This window comes from Panthera pardus, unplaced genomic scaffold (genome assembly GCF_024362965.1).
Source record: "Panthera pardus isolate Hobbes unplaced genomic scaffold, ASM2436296v1 HiC_scaffold_13, whole genome shotgun sequence".
Lineage (NCBI taxonomy): Eukaryota > Metazoa > Chordata > Mammalia > Carnivora > Felidae > Panthera > Panthera pardus.
Window position 1 is genome coordinate 169,687,329 of NW_026526688.1, and position 23,993 is coordinate 169,711,321.

The 23,993-nt window shown below is 36.0% G+C and overlaps 1 protein-coding gene across 1 annotated transcript in view; it reads right to left on the bottom strand.

Annotated features, from left to right (window-relative positions):
• Positions 1-23,993, bottom strand: part of SLC30A9 (solute carrier family 30 member 9) — an 84,758-nt gene that overhangs the window by 21,055 nt on the left and 39,710 nt on the right. Inside the window, exons 7-10 of the mRNA XM_019413220.2 lie at positions 19,663-19,721; positions 13,275-13,342; positions 10,484-10,586; positions 1,258-1,313 (exon numbers count right to left, since the gene is read on the bottom strand). Coding sequence (XP_019268765.1) covers positions 1,258-1,313; positions 10,484-10,586; positions 13,275-13,342; positions 19,663-19,721 — 286 coding nt within the window. The remainder of the gene's footprint in view (positions 1-1,257; positions 1,314-10,483; positions 10,587-13,274; positions 13,343-19,662; positions 19,722-23,993) is intronic.

Genomic DNA, 23,993 nt, shown 5'->3' on the forward strand with positions numbered 1-23,993 from the left:
AAATCTTGTAGTTTCTTACTGAAATTTTTAACTATGTAGATCTGCACTGTCCAATATTAGTCATCAGCCACATAGAGCTATTTAAATTTAAATTAATTAAAACTAAATAAAAATTTAAATGTAGTTCTTCAGTTGCACTAGCCACATTTCAAATGCTCAACAGCCACATGTAGCTACAGCTAGGGACTATCATACCGGACAGATACAAAATATTTCTACTACTTAGAATACTCAATACTCTATTGGGCAGTAGATTGTTGAAAAATACCTTAAGAAGAAATCTTCATAACCCCAAATTTTAAAATTTTATCCTGTTTTAAAATTTTTGGTACATAAAACTGGTCAGGAAAATAATTTTTTGACATAGTAAAATATTGTAATAATGTGTAATTAGCAGATTAGAAAGCTAGTTGTTCTTTGTAATAGCTTTATTGACAGTTTTAGGATATTCAAAATATGTCATTATTTATAAGAAAACAGTAGCATCTTGCTTTTGAGTAAAAAAAGGCACTTATATAAAGCATATATGTAGACTCCTTTACAGAAATACAATAGCTTTTTTTTTTTTGCCTTTAAGATAGATCAAATTCTATTACTGAAGCTTGTTAAATGATACATGTGGAATTCAAAGTATTATGTTAGTTGTGTTAGTAAAAAGAATATCAAATAACTGATGTGACTCAAAATAATATATTCTAAAAAGAATACTCATTTTACAAATAAATTTTGAAATGTTAGCAGAAATACAATTTCAAAATCAAAATGTAAGGATTAAAATACATTAAATAGAGATTTAATAAAAGTTATTGGGGTCCCTGGGTGTCTCAGTCAGTTAAGTGTCTGACTTGATTTTAGCCCAGGTCATGATCTCACGGTTCATGAGACTGGGTCCCATGTTGGGCTTTCTACCCCTCCCCTCACACCCAAGAACATACATGTGGCTCTCTCTCTCAAAATAAATAAACTTAAAAAAAATTACCACCAAAATTTTAGATTGAGTGCCTATTAGTCTAAATGTGGAATGTTTCCTTTAACCAAATAAAATAGAACTCTAAGATCAAAATATGTGCTTTGTTATTATCAACTACAAAGAGAACAAGATCTCTATGCTGTTACAAAGCATAAAGGTAATTTAAACTTCATTTTCAAATTAGATCTTGAATTTATTTTGACACAGCAGTGAGTCATGCATTCAGTTGCTTTTATTTCAATGACTTGCTGCCCCCCAAAAAACCAAAATAAAGACAGTGTCCTTACGGATGAGTAGGATCTGGTGTTTGAACAGACTTACTGATGCCCACTGCTAGCAAACCCTACGGAGAAGTAAAAAGGGTAAATAATTGTTAGCAAGATGGAGAGAATAGTGTGGAAAAACCAATCTGGAGTGTGCAATCTGACAGTGGCAAAGAAACACTTAACATGGACATACACAACAGCCTATCAATTCTGGTTCCCAGTACTTACCTTACAGAAATAAAGATGAACCCAATGGGGTTCAAAACACCATTGCTTATAAGGACGAAAAATGTGAAAGCCAACCTAAAAATCCATCAATAAGGAATGGCAAAATAAATGATGGTATTGCCAAACTGTAAATTACTTCTACAACAGTTTAAAAAATGGAGTGGAGAGACAGCTTTCTGTACTGACATACCATTAGACATACCATTAAAGTGGAAGAAAAAAAAACAAGTTTAGGAATAGCGTATTAAGTACAAAAAAACCTGTGTAATTTTTCTAGACTATATATAATGTAAAGCACGGGAAAAGGTCTAGAAGAACACACATTTAACTGTTGACACCTCGGAGATAGAAGAAGGATTAGGGTAGTCTGTCACATCTGATTTTTCACAGGAAAAGTAACTTGTATAGCCGTACAAGTATAGTAAACATTTTAAACAGTACGCATTGCATATTGACACATACATTTCTTTTAAAACTTCAAAACCATGTACCAGGAGTTACGTATCAATATACACAGAGCAGTGATTTCTGGGGTGTGGAAGAAGGGAATAAAGATGGAGGACTAGTTACAACTAAGATTTAATTTCTTTAAAAAAACAAAAATGTAGAACACATATGGCAAAAATATGACATGTCTTTAATCCTGGTTATCACCTTTCTCTTTTCCTTCCTTTCTCCCCTGACCTTATCTTTTCTTGCTTTCATTTCTATTTATTTGGTTTTTTTTCTTACATCTTTTGTTAAAAAGAATTATCCACTGGAAACTCCTGATATTAGTATGTTTGCCCTCAGTAAGTCCTTTCTATTCTAATTGGATGTGAATTTAGAAATCTAAAAAAGATTACCTCATTAAAATTATTTACTTAATAACAATACAAAGCCTCTGAGTGAATACCCTATGTGGTATTATTTGCTTAATCTGGGGTTTTTCCTTTTTTTTTTTTTCAGCACAGTATCCAATATCAGATAGATAAAGCTTCAAGATAGCCAAATTCTTCATGGATGAGGTTTCCCTGTCAGTTACAAGATACCTAATAGAAACATTCTCTCTAGTAAAATATATAGAGATTACACCACCTTGAAAATGGCTAAAACAAATATATACTGAACTTTTAAGTTTTAATACTGGAAATCCTACCCTAAATACACAGAATATTACCAATTTTTTTTCTACTGGATTCCAAAGAAAAAGAGGGTTAAAACTACCTAACACATAGAAGATGACTTTTCAGTGAACCAAACCAAGAAAATGAGAGTAAATTAAGATAGAACATATACTTCTTTAAAACCTATACATTAAAATTAAAATATGAATTCATGTTGTGTGTGTGTGTGTGTGTATACACACACATGATTTATAATGTTTACAAAACAGCCATTGGGTATTCAATTATTTTTAAAATCCTTACTATTCAGGTTGGCCATGCAATGAAATGTGGAATATCAAGTTTTTTATAAATTGAATATAGATTATTACTTACCATTATTTATTAGTTTTTTCTACAAAAATAAGATATCATAGATCATCCCTAATCCTGTCCATCCCCACTCCCAGAAGCAGGGAAGTATGAGTTAGGTTTGATATGTGTCCTTTCAGACCTTTTTCTGCACAATTGTATGCGTGTATAACACACAAATAAATATATACAAATATATCAGTTTTGTAAATATGACCTACATCTGTTTGGTTTGCAACATAATGAAGTATTAACAGCTAGTGGCTAAGAAGCAATGCTTCCCCTTCCATGATCATCCTTCCCTTTTTGGTTTTCCTTCAGCATCATACTATCATTCAAGTGCTTAAATGTCATCTTGGAATATCTTTCTAGTTGTTTGAAGTGTATGACCTCCTTACAAAAGACAGAGCAAGGACTGTCTTCTTCTAAACACTACATTGTAAACTAGGTGCTCAATAAATTCATACAAATTAATATTAATGATGCATTATATATTATTTAGGAGAAAACTTTTAAAAAATGAACTGTCAGAGAAATTGTAAACCTAGATACCACCAGAGGTACAGATCTAATTTAAAAGTTAAGGTGTTTTAGTCTCTCAAGGGGTAAAGAAAAAAATATTATAGTTATAAAAATACTATAAAAATTTACTCTTTAATAACTGGAATTTTTATCTTTTGACCACCTTCATCCATTTTTGCCCACTGCCGCCCCCCCCCCACCCCCTGCCACTCCCCTTACTCCATCTTGGCAACCACCAATTTTTTGGTATCTAGGAGTTTGGGATATTTTTGTTTTACTCCATGTATAAGTGAGATTACACAGTATCTACCTCCAACTTTATTTCCCTTAGCATAATGACCTCAAGGTCCATCCATGTTGTCATAAATGGCAGGATTTTTCTTTTTTTTTTTTTTTTATGGCTGAATATTTGTGTGCATGCATGTGTGGGTGCATGCACAACACATTCACACACACCCACACATTTTCTTTATCTTTTCATCTAGTGACGGTGTGGACCCAGGTTGTTTCCATGTCTTGGTTATCGTAAATAATGCTGCACTGAACACCAGGGTGCAGATATCTTTTCCATAGTATTTTGTTTCCTTGAGATAAGAATTCCAGAAGTGTGAGGTGATAGCTCACTGTGATCTTGACAGCATTTCCTTGATTAGTAACGTTGAGTACTTGAGTACCTTTCATGTACTTGTTGGCCATTTGTATGTCTTCTTTGGAAAAATATCTATTCAGATTCTTCCCCATTTTTTGATTGGATAGGTTTTTTTTTTTTCCATTGAGTTGTAGGAGTTCCTTAGAATTTTTAAAAATATTATTATGTCTATGGGGCACCTGGGTGGCTCAGTCGGTTGAGCGCCGACTTCGGCTCAGGTCACGATCTCGTGGTCCGTGAGTTCGAGCCCCGCATCGGGTCCCTGTGCTGACAGCTCAGAGCCCGGAGCCTGTTTCAATTCTGTGTCTCCCTCTCTCTGACCCTCCCCCATTCATGCTCTGTCTCTCTCTGTCTTAAAAACAAATAAACGTTAAAAAAAAAAAATTAAAAAAAAATATTATTATGTCTAAAAAGCTTTCAAAAGAGATACATTGAGTTGTATCAGTTCTTTATATATTTTGGATACTAATCCTTTATCAAATATGTCATTTGCAAATATCTTCTCCCATTTAGCTGGTTGCCTTTTAGTTGACTGTTTCCTTCACTGTGCAGAAGCTATTTATTTTGATATAGTCCCAGTACTTAATTTTTGCTTTTATTTCCCTTGCCTTAGGAGATATACCTAGAAAAATGTTGGTACGGTTGATGTCAAAGAAATTGCCTATACTCTCTTCTTGATTTTTATGATTTCAGGTCTCACATTTAGGTCTTTAATGCATTTTGAGTTTATTTTTCCATACAGTGTAAAAAAGTACTCCAGTTTCATTCTTTTACATGTAGCTGTCCAGTTTTCCCAGCACCATTTATTGAAGAGACTATCTTTTTCTCTTTGGACATTCTTTCCTACTTTGTCAAAGACTGACTGACTATATATAATTGTGGGTTTATTGCCAGGTTTTCTATTCTATTCCATTGATCAATGCATCTAGTTTTCTGCCAGTTCCATACTGTTTTGATTACTACAGGTTTGTAACACAACTTGAAGTCCAGAATTGCGATACTTCCAGCTTTGCTTTTCTTTTTTAAGACTGCTTTGGCTATTTTTGCAGGGGTCTTTTGTGGGTCCATAAAAATTTTAGGTTTGTTCTAATTCTGTGAAAAATATTGTTGGCACTTTGATACGGATTGTGTTAAATCTGTAGATTGCTTTGGGTAATATAGACATTTTAACAATATTTGTTCTTCCAATCCATGAGCATGGAATGTCTTTCCATTTCTCTGTGCTATTTTCAATTTCCTTCATCAACATTTTATAGTTTTCAGAATACAGGTCTTTTACGTCTTTGGTTGTTTATTCCTAGGTACTTTATTATTTTTAGTACAACTGTAAATGGGATTATTAATTTCTCTTTCTGTTGCTTATTAGTATATAACAGTGTAACAGATTCCTGTATACTGATTTTGTGTCCTGAGACTTTACTGAATTCACTTATCAGCTTTACTAGTTTTTTTGGTGTAATCTTCAGGGTTCTTTATAGTATCATGTCATCTGCAAAGAGTGGAACTTTTACTTCTTCCTTATTGTTGTCTGACTGCTCTGGATACAACTTCCAATACTATGTTGAATAAAAGTAGTAAGAGTGGACATGCTTATCTTGTTCCTGACCTTAGGGTCAAAGTTTTCAGTTTTTCCCCATTGAGTGTGATGTCCACTGTGGGTTTTTCATATAACACCTTTATTATGTTGAAGTATGTTTCCTCTAAACCTACTTTGTTGAGGATTTTTATTATGAATGGATGTTGTACTTTGTCAAATGCTTTTTCTGCATCTATTAAAATGATCATATGTTTTTATCCTTTCTCTTATTGATAGACCACATTGATTGATTTCGGAATATTGAACCACCCTGGCAACCCAGGAATAAACCCTACTTAATTGTGGTGAATGATTTTTTTAATGTATTGTTGGACTCAGTATGCTAGTATTCTGTCAACGATTTTTGCATCTATGTTCATCAGAGATTTGGCCCAGAGTTCTCTTTTTTGGTGGTGTCCTTACCTGGTTTTGGTATCAGGGTAATGCTGGCCTCATCAATTGGATTTGGAACTTTTCCCTCCTTTTCCATTTTTTGGAGAAATATTTAAGAAGAATAAATGTTTGGTAGAATTCACCTGTGAAGCCATCTGGTCCTGCACTTTTGTTTGCTGGAAGTTTGTTTCTTTGTTTTACTGACTCAATTTCCTTGCTAGGAATAAGTCTGTTCATATTTTCTATTTATTCCTGCTTGTTTTAGTAGGTTAATTTATACATGTCTTCTAGGTTGTCCATTTTGTTGGCATATAGTTTTTGAAAATATTCTTATAATTTTTTGTATTTCTGTGGTGTTGTTTATCCTCTCTCATTTGTATTGAGTCCTCTTTTTTTCTTGATAAGTCTAAACTAGAGGTTTATCAATTTTGATTTTTTCAAGTAATTAAATCCTGGTTTCATTGATCTGTTTTTTTCAGTTTCTATATCATTTATTTCTACTCTAATCTTTAATACTTCCTTCCTTCTCTGTTGATTTGGGGTTTTGTTTTGTTTTTTTTTCTAGCTCCTTCGGTATAAGTTAGGCTGTTCATCTGAGGTTTTTCTTGCTTTTTAAGGTAGGCTTATATTACTACAAACTTCCTTTCACAACAGCTTTTGCGGCATCCCAAAGATTTTGTTTTCTATTTTTTTTAAATGTTTATTTATTTTTGAGACAGACAAGTACAAGCAGGGAGGGGCAGAGAGATGGGGAGACACAGAATCTGAAGCAGGTTCCAGACTCTGAGCTGTCAGCACAGAGCCCAACACGGGGCTCAAACTCATGAACTACGAAATCATGACCTGAGCTGAAGTTGGACATTTAACCGACTGAGCCACCCAGGCGCCCCTGTTGTGTTTTCATTTTCATTTGTTTCCATGTAATTTTTAATTTCATCTTTGATTTCTTGGTTGACTCATTCATTGTCTAGTAGCCTGTTATTTAACCTCCATGTATAAGTGAACGTGTTTGCAGATTTTTTCTTGTGGCTGATTTCTAATTTCATAGCATCGTGGTCAAAAAAGATACATATGACTTTCATCTTTCTGACTTCGTTGAAACTTGTCCTGTGGCCTAATATGTGATCTATTCTAGAGAATGTTCCATGTGTACATGAAAAGAATATGTATTCTGCTGTTTGAGGATGGAATGTTCTGAATATACCTGTTAAATCCACCCAGCCCAGTGTGTCATTCAAAGCCATGATTTCCTTATTGATTTTCTGTTTGGATGATCTGTCCATTGATGTGAGTGGGGTGTTAAAGCCCCTTACTATTAATATATTAATACCAATTAATTCTTTCAAGTTTGTTATTAACCTTTTTAGGTGTTTGAGTCCTCTCATATGGATGCATAAATATTTATAATTGTTGTATCTTCTTGTTGGATTGTCCCCTTTATTATTATACAGTGTCCTTATCTCTTGTTACATACACTCTTTAAAAAAAATTTTTTTTTTTAATGTTTATTTATTTTTGAGAGAGAGAGAGAGAGAGAGATTGAGAGAGAGGGAGAACATTAGCAGGGGAAGGCAGAGAGAGGGAGAGAAAGAATCCAAAGCAGGCTCCGGGCTCTGAGCTGTCAGCACACAGCCCCGACGCGGGGCTCGAACCTACAAACTGCGAGATCATGTCCTGAGCTGAAATCGGATGCTTAACGACTGAGCCATCTAGGTGCTCTTCTTGTTATACTGTTTAAGTCTATTTTGTCCAATAGAAGTATTGCTATGCTGGATTTCTTTTGACATTCATATGCATGACACATCTTTCTTCACCCCCTCACTTTCAATCTGCAAGTGTCTTTCAGTCTGAAATGATTTTCTTGTAGGCAGCAGATAGACTGGTCTTGATTTTTAATCCCCTTGTCACCCTCTGTCTTTTGATTGGAGTGTTTAGTCCATTTATATTCAAAGTAATTATTGATAGATATGCATTTATTTGTCATTTTGTTACTGGTTTTGTACTTGTTTCTATAATTTTTCTCTGGTCCTCTCCTCTCTTGCTGTCTTTCACAGTTTGCAGCAGTTAGACTGGGTCTGAGTCAAATTTCTGATTCTTGGTTGTCTGATAATTTTATTAGATGGAACATTATGAATGTTAGATTAAGTGTCTGGATTTTGTTGTCTTCTTACAGAGTGTGGGGCTTTGTTGTAGCATGTCATTAAGTTACCTGCAAATCAGCTTGAGCCTTCAGAACTTTTTTAGGGAGGTTCTAAAATAGCTTTTATACCAAAGATCATTTAGCCTTACTAGTAAGATATGACCCTTCTATTTGCCTGGGTAATCAATGAGGACTGTATCTCAGATGGTCAGAACTTGAATGTATCTGATCGCTGTGTAAGCTCTACTCTAGGAATTAGCCTAATGTTCCCTGGTGTTTCTTTGCCCAGACTCATGTAAAGATTTACCCTACACCCTTTGCTTAAAATTCAGCAAAGACACAACTCAAGAAAGAAAGAAAGAAAGAAAGAAAGAAAGAAAGAAAGAAAGAAAGAAAGAAAGAGGAAAGAAAGAAGGAAAGAAAGAAGGAAGGAAGGAAGAAAGGAAAGCAAGCAAGCAAGCAAGCAAGCAAGCAAGCCCGTATGTAGACTTCTGCTACTTTTTATCTGCAGTTCCCTCCTCTGTGGAACTCTGCCTTGTAATTTCTAGCTACCTCAGCCTCAGTGAACTCTAGTTTCTGCCTTCTCAACCCAATGAGACTATTATCTCCCACCTTCCTCCCACTATTCCAAATGTGTCTTCAAGCAAAAAAATGAGAGAGATCATACAGCTCAACTCATTTGCTTCCCTTCTCTCAGGGATCATCCTATTGCAGTCCTTTGTCCAAAGTTTGAAAACACTGTTTCATAAATTTGGTCCAGAGTTTTAGTTGTTTACAGCAAAAGACTAAGTCCAGTCCCCATTAGTCCCTCATGACTGGAACCTGAAGTTCCTTATGAAATGTTTTACAACTGGAATTTTTTACTCAAATTATACTAGCTATTATTCCAGGTCTGTCCACAGATAATCTACCAGTCTTTTAAACCCCTGAATATACTGCAGACTAGGGACACTTCAGGGGCGGCCGGGTGACTCAGCTGGTTAAGCATCCGAGTTTGGCTCAGGTCATCATCTCACACAGTTCATGGGTTTGAGCCCCGCGTCGGGCTCTGTGCTGACAGCTTGGAGCCTGGAGCCTGCTTCAGATTGTGTCTCCCTCTCTCTCTGCCCCTCCCCTGTTTGTACTGTCTCTCTCTCAAAAAAATAAATAACAATTTAAAAATAAAAAAAAATATTTTTTGAATCCTAGATAAAAAAAAAATGATCTTCAATTTTTTAAATAACAACTAATACTGAAACTAATACTCTGTACATACCCTCTTGCCCTATGTACCAATATTTTTATATTTCAGTATTTTTATGTTCAGATAGGCGTTCAACATTAGATACTGTGTTATGTATCTCTCCCCATTCTCTCCCCCAACTCCATACCACAACTGAGTGGAAAAATATTTTAAAGATAGTAGCTATTAAGGGTCTCATGAGTCTGAAATTTAATTCAAGGGAAAGATTGCTAGTACTAATAGTAAATGTCTTCTTTCCTTGCTTTTACAAAGGGTGTTAATTCACTTGACAGTGATGAATTCTCAGGTTCAATTTTTAACTCAGATCGCTCTCCCTGCTCTCTACCATTTTATTATTACTTTTAACTTTGTCTAAAATATTGTTATTATACCTGTGTCTCTTACCATAAATTCTCCCAAATCTGTTCCTACAAAACAGGAGTATAAACAAATAAATGCTAACAAGGTATTCTCTTAATACACCACATTCTTTAAAATGTGAAAAGCAACATAAGTAGAAATGTTTACGATGTTCTTAAAAAAGACTTAGGTTTGTAGTAGTCAAAATCCTGAAAGTCGAAGGGGATTTAAAAAGGTATTCTAATTTTATAAAAATCTTTCTTCATTTACAAATTCAAAGAAAGGAATTTAAAATACCAGTCTAATGTAAAATGGTTTTAATTCATCAATCACATGTGAATCTTTTATATCTTTATTCAAAAAACTTAAATTGGCTCTTATCGTCATAAGAACTCATATTCAGAGACCAAATTTCTACCTAATGGTAAGAAGCTCTTGTACAAAATCCTCTGCTCAAACACTTAGTGACCGATAATCTTATACGTCATATTCCATTGTTGTAAGTTCTTAAAGCAGAACAACCTGCTTTAAAATACCGTGACCATTTTTCTATGTATTTCATCATTCAAAAGTAAAAAAATTTTCATTTTATTCCTCATGCCAACTATAGGAATCATTCTATTTTTAAATGAGTCAGCTTTTAGACAAAAGGCTTAAAAATTACTTTAAAACTAGTAAGGAAAAAGCTTTTACCCCTCACCTGATTACAAGTATCAGATAAAGAATGTATAGCTTCAGAGAACATACTTGCGGAACCCGTATAAATCCAGGCAAGAAATTTAAAGAAGCAATTTAATCCATTGCTAGAAGAGAAAGACAAAACAATTTAGCATAGGTTTTGATACAAATTTCCACCAAAAATTTATGTAATTGACTATACATACCTCTATACTAGATTCTGTTCAAAGTAAATTAAAAAGAATCTCTAGTCTTCAAAGAACTTCTTATATTTTAGGTAACAAGAGTGCCAATTTGAAAAACACAGGTTACGGTATCATTACTCAAATGAAGAAACATGATACGTGTAAAACAAATTACTTAAGTGTATTTTGAGAACTGATGAGAGTGTTTTATATTTTGACAAAATAAAGTTACAAAGGAAATTAAGTGTCTTCGGCGGGTTAAAGAAGATATGCACTTGATATTGTCTGGCAGACCAGTGTCAAAACCAAGACTTTGATGAAAGTCTGTTTTATCAAGCAGGCAGATGCCAGAGACGAAGACGAATCTAAACCAAGCAGTCTCAAGGTCATACCAGAAGATAACAGATGCTAAAAACAATCATGGTTAGCTCTGAGGAAGCTGGCTGGTCAGATTCCAACAATAATGACTGGGACGGCTTATCTCGGGCACTATACTAGTCACTATGTTTCATTATAACGCTATTATTATATAAATATTAACATCTTCATTCTATAAATAACAAACTATAGGTCCCCTTCCAGCTACCCTTTCCCCTCTTCCACTTCAGATAATTTCTTAAAAGAGTTATATGTGCTATTGCTGTCTCAGTTTTCTATACTTTGCATTAAATCTTCAAGCCATTTAAAGATGGCTTATGTCTCGGATACCTCATTAGATTATTCTTATCAACACCACAACTGTTTCTTATTATTAAATCTCTGAAAACATTTTAGTATTTTCCTTAATCTCACAGAAGCGTATGGCACTACTTTCTTAAAATGCTGTCTTCCCTTGGCTTCCATGGTATGCTGGTTTCTTCCTAGTTCCTGGTTTGCTTTCCTTTCTCTTCCTCAGTCTCCTCTGCAGGCTCTTTTCCTCCACCCATTTCACAGATGTTAGCATTCTTCAAGGTTTCCTCCTAAGAGGTTTTTCTTCCACATTCTCCAAGTGATCTTAACTACTCCTATGGCATTAATTATTATTTCTATATTACTAACTCTCTAAATCCCTAATCCAGCTCTCCTCTGTGACCTTCAGGCCAATATATATTAACAATAATTATTAAATACCTATTAGGTACCAGGTATTATGCTAAGCAGTTTATATACATTACATACATTCTTCCGAGGAAGAAAGACTTCATTGCTAACCCTGCTTTACTAATGAAAAGAATTAATGCTACTGCACTTAGTGCATCACCATCTCTTCTCTATATGATTGTAAATGACTTCCTCCAGTCCAGCTCCTCTCCAATCCTTAAAGATGAGAATTATGTATTGTATCTTTGAATTTCAAGACCCTACCACAATTCCTGAGATGCCATATATATATATATATATATATACATATATATATATATATATATATATGTGTGTGTGTGTGTGTATATATATGTATATATATTAGAAATAAAATAACAAATGAAGTATGGAATTAAACTTTTTAAACATCCTAAGATAGATTAATCAGCAAAAGAAAAAAAAATAACAATAGGAATCAATTAGACAGAAAGAAAAAGAAGAGGCACAAATATCAATTATGTTCTTCTGAGGTAAGTGAAAAAACAAGAGTGCAGATATTCTTCTGTAGTTACAACCCATGCTGGTTTAGTTATTCAAAAAATGATCTTGGCCAATTCACCATTTTTTCTTCCAGACACACAGAGAGTGAGCGAGCGAGCACGAGAAGGGGAGAGGGGCAGGAGAAAGAGAATCTCAAGCAGGCTCCAAGCTCAGTACAGAGCTGACTCAGGGTTGATCTCACAACCCTGAGATCATGACCTGAGCTGAAATCAAAAGTCCCATGTTCAACTAACTGAGCCACCCCAGGTGCACATAATTCACCTTAAAAAAAAAAAAAAAAAATTCTATCAACCCCAATGAAAATAAGAGAATTTTCAATGTTTTTATTTATTTTTGAGAGACAGAGAAAACACATGCAGAAGCAGAAAAGGGGCAGAGAGAGAGGGAGACAAAGGATCCAAAGTGGGCTCTGCTCTGACATTAGACAGCCCGATGCAGAGCTCAAACTCATAAACCGTGAGATCATGACCCGAGCTAAAGTTGGAGGATTAACCGACTGAGCCACCCAGGAGCCCCCAAAATAAGAGGATTTTCAGAGAGCAACTGTTCTTAGATCTTAATCACACCAAAAATAGACACAGTACAAGCACAGGTATCTATGTGGACTCTTCCTTCATCACGTTACTGACAATAATTAACAAAGACTCATTCAACTTCCTTCTAGAACAATATAAACTTTTGGGATGCTTGGGTGGCTCAGTCGGTTAAGCATCGGACTCTTGGTTTTGGCTCAGGTCATGATCTCACGGTTTGTGAATTCGAGCCCCACATCGGGCTCTGAGCTGATAGCACGGAGCCTGCTTGGGATTCTGTCTCCCTCTCTCTCGGCCCCTCTCCAGCTCTCTCTCTGTCTCTCTCAAAATAAATAAACTTAAAAAACAAAAGTATTAAAATGATATAAACTTCTAACTACCTAGATATTAAGTAATAAATGTTTATATTCATGGATATACACATTAAAAATAACATGTTTCTATTTCAAATGGCTTATTTTTCAGTACTTACATGCAAATGGCAACCATCACCACTTTTCCTGGCCCTTTAAAAAAAACTGATGTCGTTCTGGACCGTGGCTATAAAAAAGAACCAAACAAATAAATCTCTAAAATTTCCCAGGGAAGCAGTTTAATGCTTATAAGTGACTCTGACACACCAGAAAAACATCTGTTCTTTCAAAACCTCTAAACAACTAGATTGATTGATTGATTGATTGATCTCCAGAATTTCCTCTTCGAAAAGTGAGAAGATGGAAATTGAGAATGCCTATGGTCTTTTTCCAAAACCATAAATGTTTATTTTGCTTCCTTGTAAGTAATTTCCTATCGCCAGAAAAGATCTGAGTTGGTTACACAGAAACTAGGGATAAAGTGATAAAAATGTACTGAACTAAAACTGATACACTCTAAAATTTTCCCATTTCCCAATTTCCCATTTTCCCATTTCTTAACTTTTAAACAAGGAACAGCCAAAGCCAAGTTTCCTTCTCTAATTTAACTCCTTACTGCTCTCTAAACACCAAAGACCTCGAGTGATAATAAGTTTAATTCCTAAACAGACCAAAACAAAAGAAATAAACCAAGTAAAGAAAAATATTTTTCTTGAGTTAAATGTAGTTTTACTCTTCCTTCAATGTATACTTTCTGTGTTTTTTCTCTTGCTCTTTCCTCTCCATGGAATGTTATCATCATCTTCCAACACAATCTGTCCAGGTTTTACTCATCCTCTTCCATGTTACGCCAGGTGGCACTTTTCTACGTAAAGCCTTCCTTGGTCAGTCACAGAGAATAAATATTCATTCTGCTGCACATTTATTATTAAAATTCAATTCAATTTAATTTCTATTAAAGTACTGCATATATTCCGCCTTATGGCATTTATTCAAGAAATTTTTATCGTGCAACTACTACATGCCTGGCACAATTCTGATGCTGGGACCTGACAGTAAACAAAACAAGAGTCCCTGCTTTCACTGATCTCCCAGTCTAGTCCAGAAAGATAGAGAATAAATCCATAAACAAATATATACCAGAAAATAATGAATAAAATAAGGAAGATAAAACAGAATGGAGAGGAACACGTATGAGAGAGGGAGGGTATATGTGGGAAGATTTATTTTAACTAGAGTAGGAAAGAGGTTCAAGGATGATAAGGAAGCAACCATGAAAAAATCTGGAAGAACAGTTCCAGACAGAGTATACAGCATATTTAAAGGCTGGAAGAGAAGCACAAAATAAGGTTGGTGTGGCTAAGAACATAGAGAGCAAGGAAAATGGTAGGGGTTGAGGACAGAGAAGGAAGCAGGGGCCATATCCCATCGGATTTTGGAGAATATGGTAAGGAGTATAAATTTTATTCTAATGGCAAAAAGAAGGCACTGTATGATTTTATACAGATACTTGACATAGTCTCATTTATGTTTTACAAAGATAGAGTTTATAATGTAGAGACTAAATTATGGAGACAAAAGCATAGTGGAGAGAACAATTAGGAGGATACTCCAGGTAAAAGATAGTGATAGTTTAGACTAAGGTTTCAATAAGAGACATGGGGAGAAGCAGTTATACTAGGTGTCTATTTTGAAGAAAATGCCAGTCAGATCTGCTGATGGGATTTAAGTATAAAAGGGTCTATAATAAATGTCTAACATTTGGAGATTGAGTAAAAAAGCAGTTTTGTTGCAGAAGAGATAAAGAGGAGGTATTCATGAAATTAGAAGGAAAACCAGGTGAAAGACTGTCTTGGGCTCCTAGAAAACAAGGTGTTCCAAGGAAACAGAATACTGCTGGTGGTGGTAGGCACTTGAATACTTCTCCTCTGATTTCCATGAGGACAGATACTCACACCCCCGCTGATACTGTGGCCTCTTGCATTTAGCCAGTCCGTCCCCGCTCCCCAGTGGCCCTCTGGAGGTTGACTAAGTTTAGCGAGGTAAGTTTGGGAGAGAATGCTGGGCATGCTTATTAACTCCCTCCTTTATTTTGGGATGTGGTACACATTCTCTTCTGTTCTTTCATGGCTACGTATCTGGGTAAGATGGGTAGAACTGTCTACAATTTACTGGGTAAGTCTAAATAAGAAGAGTCTCTAAGATCTCATACACTGGCTCAGAACTCTGAGAAACAGCTGAGGAAAACAAATGAGTAAAATTTTAGGTTGTTACTGGGATCATGCCATGTGAGAGTCAGTTCTTGGTAAGTCACCACAGCTTATGGCAGTTTTGTCCCCTAGCAGCAGACTACAATGGTTTTGCAATTAGAAACAGCCTTCACTGAAGGTGCAGGTCCTGTAAGACAGGGTGCTGCAGCTTAAATGTGACTTCTATAGAGGCATCTTGGCTTGGTATTGCCATTTCAGGCATGAGGGGAGAAAAATGCCTTTTTTAACTTGTTCATACTCTTACAGTGTTTTGCAGTCAGGTCTGCAGACCAGGATTTTACACAGCACCTCCTAAGTTTCCTATGGACCACAGAACACAAGAGGGAGCTTCTAGATTTAAAGTGTTAGGGTCAGGTCTTGACAATGTGCAATTAGATGCCCCAAATTTTGTTTTGAACTGCCTGCAGGACTAAGATAAGGAACTAGGCAGGGAGAAACCCTATTCACATGACTTCAAATTGAACTTAGATATGCAAACTATAAATTCTGACCATGGCTCTAGATTTCCGAGTTCTATCACTTACTGATAAATAGAAACCACAGTATGTCTGTCTTATTACAATGAGAATGTGCCGCACGCATCCTTTGGCTGAAGAGAGAGAGAAAAAAAAAACCTCCATGAAATTATTTTAGGAATAGTAAAAATGTATAGAAATAAATGCAAAGATGCTGCTTAAGATGGTGGAAGATGAGAAATATTTCTTTGGAAGAAAGGTTTAAGGACTTTGGGGATAAATAAGATAAAGAAAGAAAATGATATCTTTAAAATCAGAATAGAATATTAAAGAATAACAGATTCACTGAGCTCAAACTGTTCTGATAAAAAAGACTGTAGAAAAGATGATTATGTGTTAGTTGTCACTAGATCAGAAATAGTGACGAAGTCCAAGGAAAAGCAAGAGATCCACAAGGAGCCAAGATTCACAAGCCACTTGGGAAGTATCCTGTTAAAGTTACCAATAAATTCCATAATGAAAGCAATGGGAGAACCATCCCTAGAAATCAGAATGGCCACCATGCTGGGAACTACTGAAACTGGAAGATGGGTACATCAAATATCTATTTTTTTCCACTTTTGCATATATTTGAAAATTTTCATTACAAACAATTGTTTTTAAAAATATTGGAACAGAACCAAAATTTGGCAATATTTCAAAAAAAGACTACCAACAAAATCAGCAAAAAATACTCAAAGCACTACTGATGTATTTCAAGGTTATAACGGCAAGAGGAGATAAAGGTACTTCTGATGGTCTAAAGGACTATAAGAAGAAATTCACAGAATTAGAATTCTAAGGGAAGGCACAAGAAAGTAGAAACATATTAAAGGAGAAATATATTAAAGTAACAATGAGAGGGGCACCTGGGTAGCTCAGATGGTTAAGCGTCTGACTCTTGGTTTTGGTTCAGTCATCATCTCACAGATTTGTCAGTTCAAGCCCCACGTCGAGCTCCATGCTGACAGCACAGAACCCACCAGGGATTCTCTCTTTCCCTTCTCTCCACCTCTCCTCAGCTTGTGCTCTCTCTCTCTCGAAATAAATAAAAAATTTTTTTTAATGTTTATTTTTGAGAGAGACAGAGACAGAGCACGAGCAGGTGAGGGGCAGAGACATAGACACAGAATCTGACGCAGGCTCCAGGCTCTGAGCGGTCAGCACAGAGCCCAATACGGGGCTCAAACTCACGAGCCTTGCGATCATGACCTTAACCAACTGAGCTACCAAGGCGTCCCTAAATAAGACTTTTAGATAGATAGATAGATAGATAGATAGATAGATAGATAGATAGATAGATAAAAACTTTTTAAAAAATAAAGGGGTAACGACAAATTAGATATCAGATAGATAGTGTTCTGAGGAGAGAATGCTTTTGGCAGACTCAGAAGATAGTAAGTTCATATCTATCAATCACTACTGGAATTTCCTAAGACAAAGAAAAATACCATAGAAAAACAAGTGTCTCGATCTGGGGAGAAAAAAAAACAAGTACAAGTAAAGAAGGTATTTAATTCCAGCAAATACGACTAGCCCCATATATTTCGGAGAAGGAAAGCAGCCATCTTCAGTAGAAGAGTGAATGTTCCTTACAGGAATATGGAACAGTAAAGGGAAATTAAATACTAAGGTGTTATCCTATTACTACAAAAAGGGGTGTAACAGAAAGAAATTCTATTCAAATCCTGGAACATTTCAGGGTTGACGACTATTAATCTTCAAAGGCCTCTAGTGACACAGATTTCAGAAGTCAATAGCTACTATTCAAAAATCTGGTGACAATGACCCTCCATGTGAAACAGATACAACAGTAGGAACAGACCTTCCCAGGGAGCAGGTCTCACCAGCCTCACAGGAATGGGCAGTGGCAGCAGCTACCAAGCACGGAAGTGAAAAGACTGGCTCATAAGGCATACCAAGGCTCTATCTATCACTGGGATGCCAGAAGCACAAAACTCAAAGGGGAAATGGAAATTAAAGAGTTTTGGATATAATGAATGGAAAAGAAAAGAATATCAAGTAAAATACGACTAGAGTCCTCATCACTGCCAACTTAAATTTTGCCAAAAGGGAGCAATGTCTCAAATGTAACTCAGAAGAAAGGAGACAATTTACATGGCGGGTCTTTTCTCCAGATAGGACACTGACTTCTTCACGGGAGATACCTCCCATTTAGGTTTAAATGAAAAGCTGACTCTGGACATGACTACCTGGTATTTCGGAGGTTGTGGGGACTTTGCTAAGAGCCATTTCAGTGGAGTGGTGGGAATCAAAGCCCAAATGAAGAGAATTCAGAAGAGAATAAGAGGTAGGATAATAAAGGTAAACTTTCTATACTGGTCCCAATAGTAATCCTTCTAGTAGGAAGTATTCTGGCACACAAGTAGGTAAGTCAGTAAATCTGGTGATGGAAAGTGAGGTACTTTTATCCGATTACATCCTTTTCTTTTTTTTTTTTTTTTTTTTAATTTTTTAAAATGTTTTTATTTATTTTTGAGACAGAGAGAGACAGAGCATGAGCAGGGGAGGGGCAGAGAGAGAGGGAGACAGAATCGGAAGCAGGCTCCAGGCTCTGAGCTGTCAGCACAGAGCCAGACGCGGGGCTCGAACTCACAGAGTGTGAGATCATGACCTGAGCTGAAGTCGGACGCTCAACCGACTGAGCCACCCAGGCGCCCCACATCTATTTTTTTCAATGAAATATGAAGCAAGGACATCAGCTGAAGAGTAAGGCTATAGGAAGTTTGGGAAGAGAGGAAAAGTATGGAATAGCTATCTCACAGAGTAAAGACAATGAATGTCCTCTGCAAGTTTAGTAAAACTGTCAATATATCCACTGATTTTATTTTTATTAATTTTTTTAATTTTTTTTTTTTTAACATTTATTTATTTTTGAGACAGAGAGAGCATGCAACAGGGGAGGGTCAGAGAAAGAGGGAGACACAGAATCTGAAACAGGCTCCAGGCTCTGAGCTGTCAGCACAGAGCCCAACACGGGGCTCGAACCCACGGACCGCGAGATCATGACCTGAGCCGAAGTCGGACGCTTAACCGACTGAGCCACCCAGGTGCCCCCACTGATTTTATATATACATATAATAAGAAAGAACAATCAGTGGCTGTGAAATGTTCTCCTCCAAGGGCTGAACATTTTGGGTACAAGCAGAGAAGTGGCAGTTTGAATATTTAATCAGGGTTAGGAGTAAGAGAGAGGATAAAGAAAATTAAAGGTGTACGTGAGAGTTAAACTTTGCTAAAAACCTAAGAAAACAGTCTTCTCCGTCACCTACAATCTATACACTTATGGTTTATAACACTATTATGAATTTAAAAAGAACATATGTCCCAAGTTTTTAAATTTTTTTTAATGTTTATTTTTGATAGAGAGCACGTGAGAGAGGGGGAGGGGCAGAGAGACAGAGGGAGACACAGAATCTGAGGCAGGCTCCAGGCTTTGAGCTGTCAGCACAGAACCCGCAGCAGGACTTGAACTCATAAACCCGAAATAATGACTGGAGCCGATGTCAGACACTTAACTGACTGAGCCACCTAGGCGCCCCCCTCCCAGTTTTTTTAATTTTAAAAAAACCACACAGAAGCAAACAGACTATTTCAGTAAGTTACAATGTGCTCAGGAAAATCTTGAATTATGATCAGATATGCTAGATTTTCACAAAAGACTGACACTAACACTTCACCGTGCAAAATATATACACATAATAGCAGAAAGATAACCTTACCTTAGTGTTTCCCAGGAAGTCTCTATATTCTCTTAATATTTTTTGGTTTCTAAATAGCCCTTTAAAAGAAAAGAATCACAAAATACATTTAGCTCATACATATTCTTATCAGTCATATTTTAGGTTAGCACAATTATTCTCTTTAAGACTATGTTAAATATATTCCACAGGCTAACGGCCAAATATAAAATGAGCAGAGGACTCTTCTTTCTCCAAAGAAGATATACAAATGGCCAACAAGCACATTAAATGGCCAACATATCACACTAATTATCAGAAAAATGCAAATTAAGACCACAATGAGGTATCACCTCACAGCCATCAGAATGGCCATTATCCAAAAGCAAAATGAAACAAAACCCAAAAACAAGTGTTGGCGAGGATATGGAGAAACTGAAAATCTTGTGCATGCTGGTAGGACTGTAATATGGTGTAACCACCATGGAAAACAATATGGAGGGTTCCTCAAAAAAATTAAAAACTACCATATGATCTAGCAATCCCACTTCTGGGTATACACCCAAAAAATAAATAAAAAAGCAGGTCTCAAAGAGATATTTACATACCCATATTCAGAGCATCACTACTCAGAATAGCCAAGAAGTGAAAGCAACCAAAATGTCAATGGACAGATGAATGGATAAACAAAAGGTGGCATATACATACAATGAAATATTATTGACGCTTAAAAAGGAAGGACATCCTGTCACATGGACGAACACTGAGACAGTATGCTAAGTGAAATAATTCAGTCAAAAATACAAATATTGTATGATTCTATTTACCTGAAATATCTACAGTAGTCAAATTCATAGAACCACAAAGTAGAATAGTGGTTACCAAGGGCTACAGGTACGAAGAAAGGGCCATTGCTTAACAGGTATAGTTCTAGTTTTACATGATGAAAAAGCTCTGGGAAATAATTTCTAGAGATTTGTTTCAGAACAATGCAAAGATACTTAACACTCTGTTAAAATGATAAATTTTGTTGTGTTTTTTGTGGGAAGAAATCTGGCTTTACAATGAGAGAAAGGCACTTTGATATTAAGATTCTGTTCTCGGGGCGCCTGGGTGGCTCGGTCGGTTAAGCGTCCGACTTCAGCTCAGGTCACGATCTCGCGGTCCGTGAGTTCGAGCCCCGCGTCAGGCTCTGTGCTGACAGCTCAGAGCCTGGAGTCTGTTTCAGATTCTGTGTCTCCCTCTCTCTCTGCCCCTCCCCTGTTCATGCTCTGTCTCTCTCTGTCTCAAAAATAAACATAAAAAAAAAAAAAATTAAAAAAAAAAAAAGATTCTGTTCTCAATATTACCTGAAAATATGAGTTACTTAAGCTTGATAGAAGAACCAATTCCTCATTTCTTAGCCCAATGTTTAAAAATACAAGAACAAATTTCTATTACTATCTTTTCTCAAATTGTGAACTTTATATATTTCCTTTAATGTATGTACAAGCTACTTATGGTATCATTATTTTAAAAGCAAAAGACTAAAAATGACCTATGGGGAAATAACTGAATAAACTATGGTATACCCCCCAAAATGGGAGTATTATAAAAGGAATGAAAAAAATGTCTCTATTTACTACTATAGAATGGTCCTTAGGACATAGTGTCAAAAAAGCCAAGAACAGAAAATATACCTTATTTAGCAAAAGGGGTCTGAGGGGGTAATACCAGTGTATATGCTATTTCTATTTCTCTTTTAATAGTATTGTACTATTTGTGTTTTAGAACTTTTTTTTATTTAAGTTCATCTATTTATTTTGAGGGAGACAGTGTATATGAGGGACAGAGAGAGAGAGAGAGAGAGAGAGAGAGGGAGGGAGGGAGGGAGAGGGGGAGGGAGAGAGAGAGAGAGAGAGAGAGAGAGAGAGAGAGAGAGAGAGAGAATTCCAAGCAGGCTCCACGGGGCTCAATCTCATAAACCATGAGATCACGCATGGCCTGAACCAAAATCAAGAGTTGGACACTTGGGGTGCCTGGATGACTCAGTTGGTTGAGCATCCGACATCAGCTCAGGTCACGATCTCATAGTTCGTGAGTTTGAGCCCTGTGTCGGGCTCTGTGCTGACAGCTCAGGGCCTGGAGCCTGCTTCAGATTCTGTGTCTCCTTCTCTTTCTGCTCCTCCCCTGCTCACTACACTCTGTCTCTCTCTCAAAAATAAATAAAGATTAAAAAAAAATTAAAAAAAAGAGTTGGGCACTTAACCGACTGAGGCACTCAGGCGCCCCTATATGCTATTTCATAATATATTTTTTTAATGGAATAAATAACCTCAAAACTAATTTTTTAAATGGTTACTGATACAAGAGGGAGAACAGGGTGGAGAGGATAGGAGTAGAAGCTAAGTTTCTCTGAAGTATTTTTATCTGGTAGATGTGATTCTAGATAATCATGTAAATGTTTTACAAAATTATAAAATAAAAATAAATCAAAATTATTTCTAAAAATCATAAGCAAAATGAAACAAATGAACCAAATTTTACATCTATTTTGTGGTTTATCCATACAGACAGAAATTTCAAGTGAATTTAAAACACAGAAATATAACTATATATCCCTAGTGGGATATATACTAAAGACCAAAAAAAAAAAAAAAAGTAAAACTTAAATCATCCTGATGGCAATAATATTGGTATTATTATTAGAAACTACACTATATTCTTTCTATATGTGTAAATAAAAAATGTAATTAATTATATCAATGGACTAAAAGATAAAATTTTCAGTGTAAAAGAGATACAAAACACAACAAAGAAAAAGAAACATTCAGTTTTTCAAAACAGCCTACATATCTTCTCTCTTAAGGAAAAAAAAGCATTTCCTACCTCTGTCCATGGCAAGACCTTAAACATATGATAACCTACTACAAATGAATATCCCTGATGCCCAAAGTAGACTCTCTCAATTTTATTTCCTACTAGAAAGAAATGTAGTTCCTTCCAGAGATGCGTAATGCCCAGTCCGGGGCAGGAAATATAGAAGATAAACCTGAAACATCTTACTGTACCTAAAAGCAAGGAGGCTACAACATTAGGGTTATGACAAAAAGACTTTGGAACCAACTTGAGGTGCTTCCACTGGCCAAAAATGGGACAATTTGAGTACCACTACTTTGCCCTACTTGGTTTTTCCTTCCTTGCATATCTTCCTTCAGCTGGTTTCACTTCTCCTTGATCTCCTTCCTATCTCACTGCTCCCCCTCTTTATACCGAACTCCCACACTCTCAAGAAGCTCTCTCTATCCCTTTTCTATCTATATTACTGACCATATTTCCATTTAGAAATTTCACCAACTCATCAGGGGAAGGTAATATTGTCACCTTTAAGCTTTGGTCCTGTACAGAATTTAGAAATACAGTTGAAGAATTCAGATTCTCCTAAATAAAGCCTGTCAAAGAAAAGTTAAGTGTATATTTTTCTCAGATACTAGCACCTCTATCTATATTTTAATCCTGCCACATTCTATCAGTTCCCCAAAGTAATAGAACAGATCTGTAACTGCAGTGCCAGCATCTAATTCCCCAATGCAATCTGCCCTACTGGAACGACATTTGATCATATCCAGTATTAGCATCTGTATTACTGAAAAGATACCCAATGTAAGTCTTTGAATAGTGATACCAAAATTCTGAGGTTCCCTGATCCCAGTATATATTTGTTTTACTGAAATATTTCACCCCTGTGGATTTAGGTGCAGCTCTCTTTAGCATACCTGTGAATATACAGTCAACAAATGTTTGCTTCTTCTAAGAGGCAAAAACTGCACAGATCCTAGGATTCACTGATTCTCCTTATTACTTTTCAAAATGCTGAACTATGATTTAAAGGTCTTGGATTGTGCAAAACAATCTACACTTGCTCAACATACAGATATCTGAATGTCATATATTCCAGGCCTACGAGAACCTCAAATACAGTCCTTATTCCTCCTGACTAGATTAGCTGGAAAGAGACAAAATGTTTTTTCAACTTTGTCAAGAAAAGAAATAATCAGCAGGTCACTCATTTTCTTTGCCAAAATTAAAACTATACAAAAACATCCTAGATCTTCAACTAAAGGGCAACTGAGAGGATATTAAGACCTACTGACAGATTACTGAGGGCAGTGGTTAGTGAGCTTTTCTAAAGCAGTTTAACCATCACCATCATATGAACTAACTAAAACAAATACCTGTTTTTTAGAGACATATACTGAAATATTTATAGATGGAATAATAGAATAGCTGGGACTGGTTTCAAAATAACTCAGCAGAGTGAATTACTAACCCTCAGTAGAGTGAGGGTTAGTAAAGGAAATACAGATAAAACAAGGTTGGCCACATGTTGATAA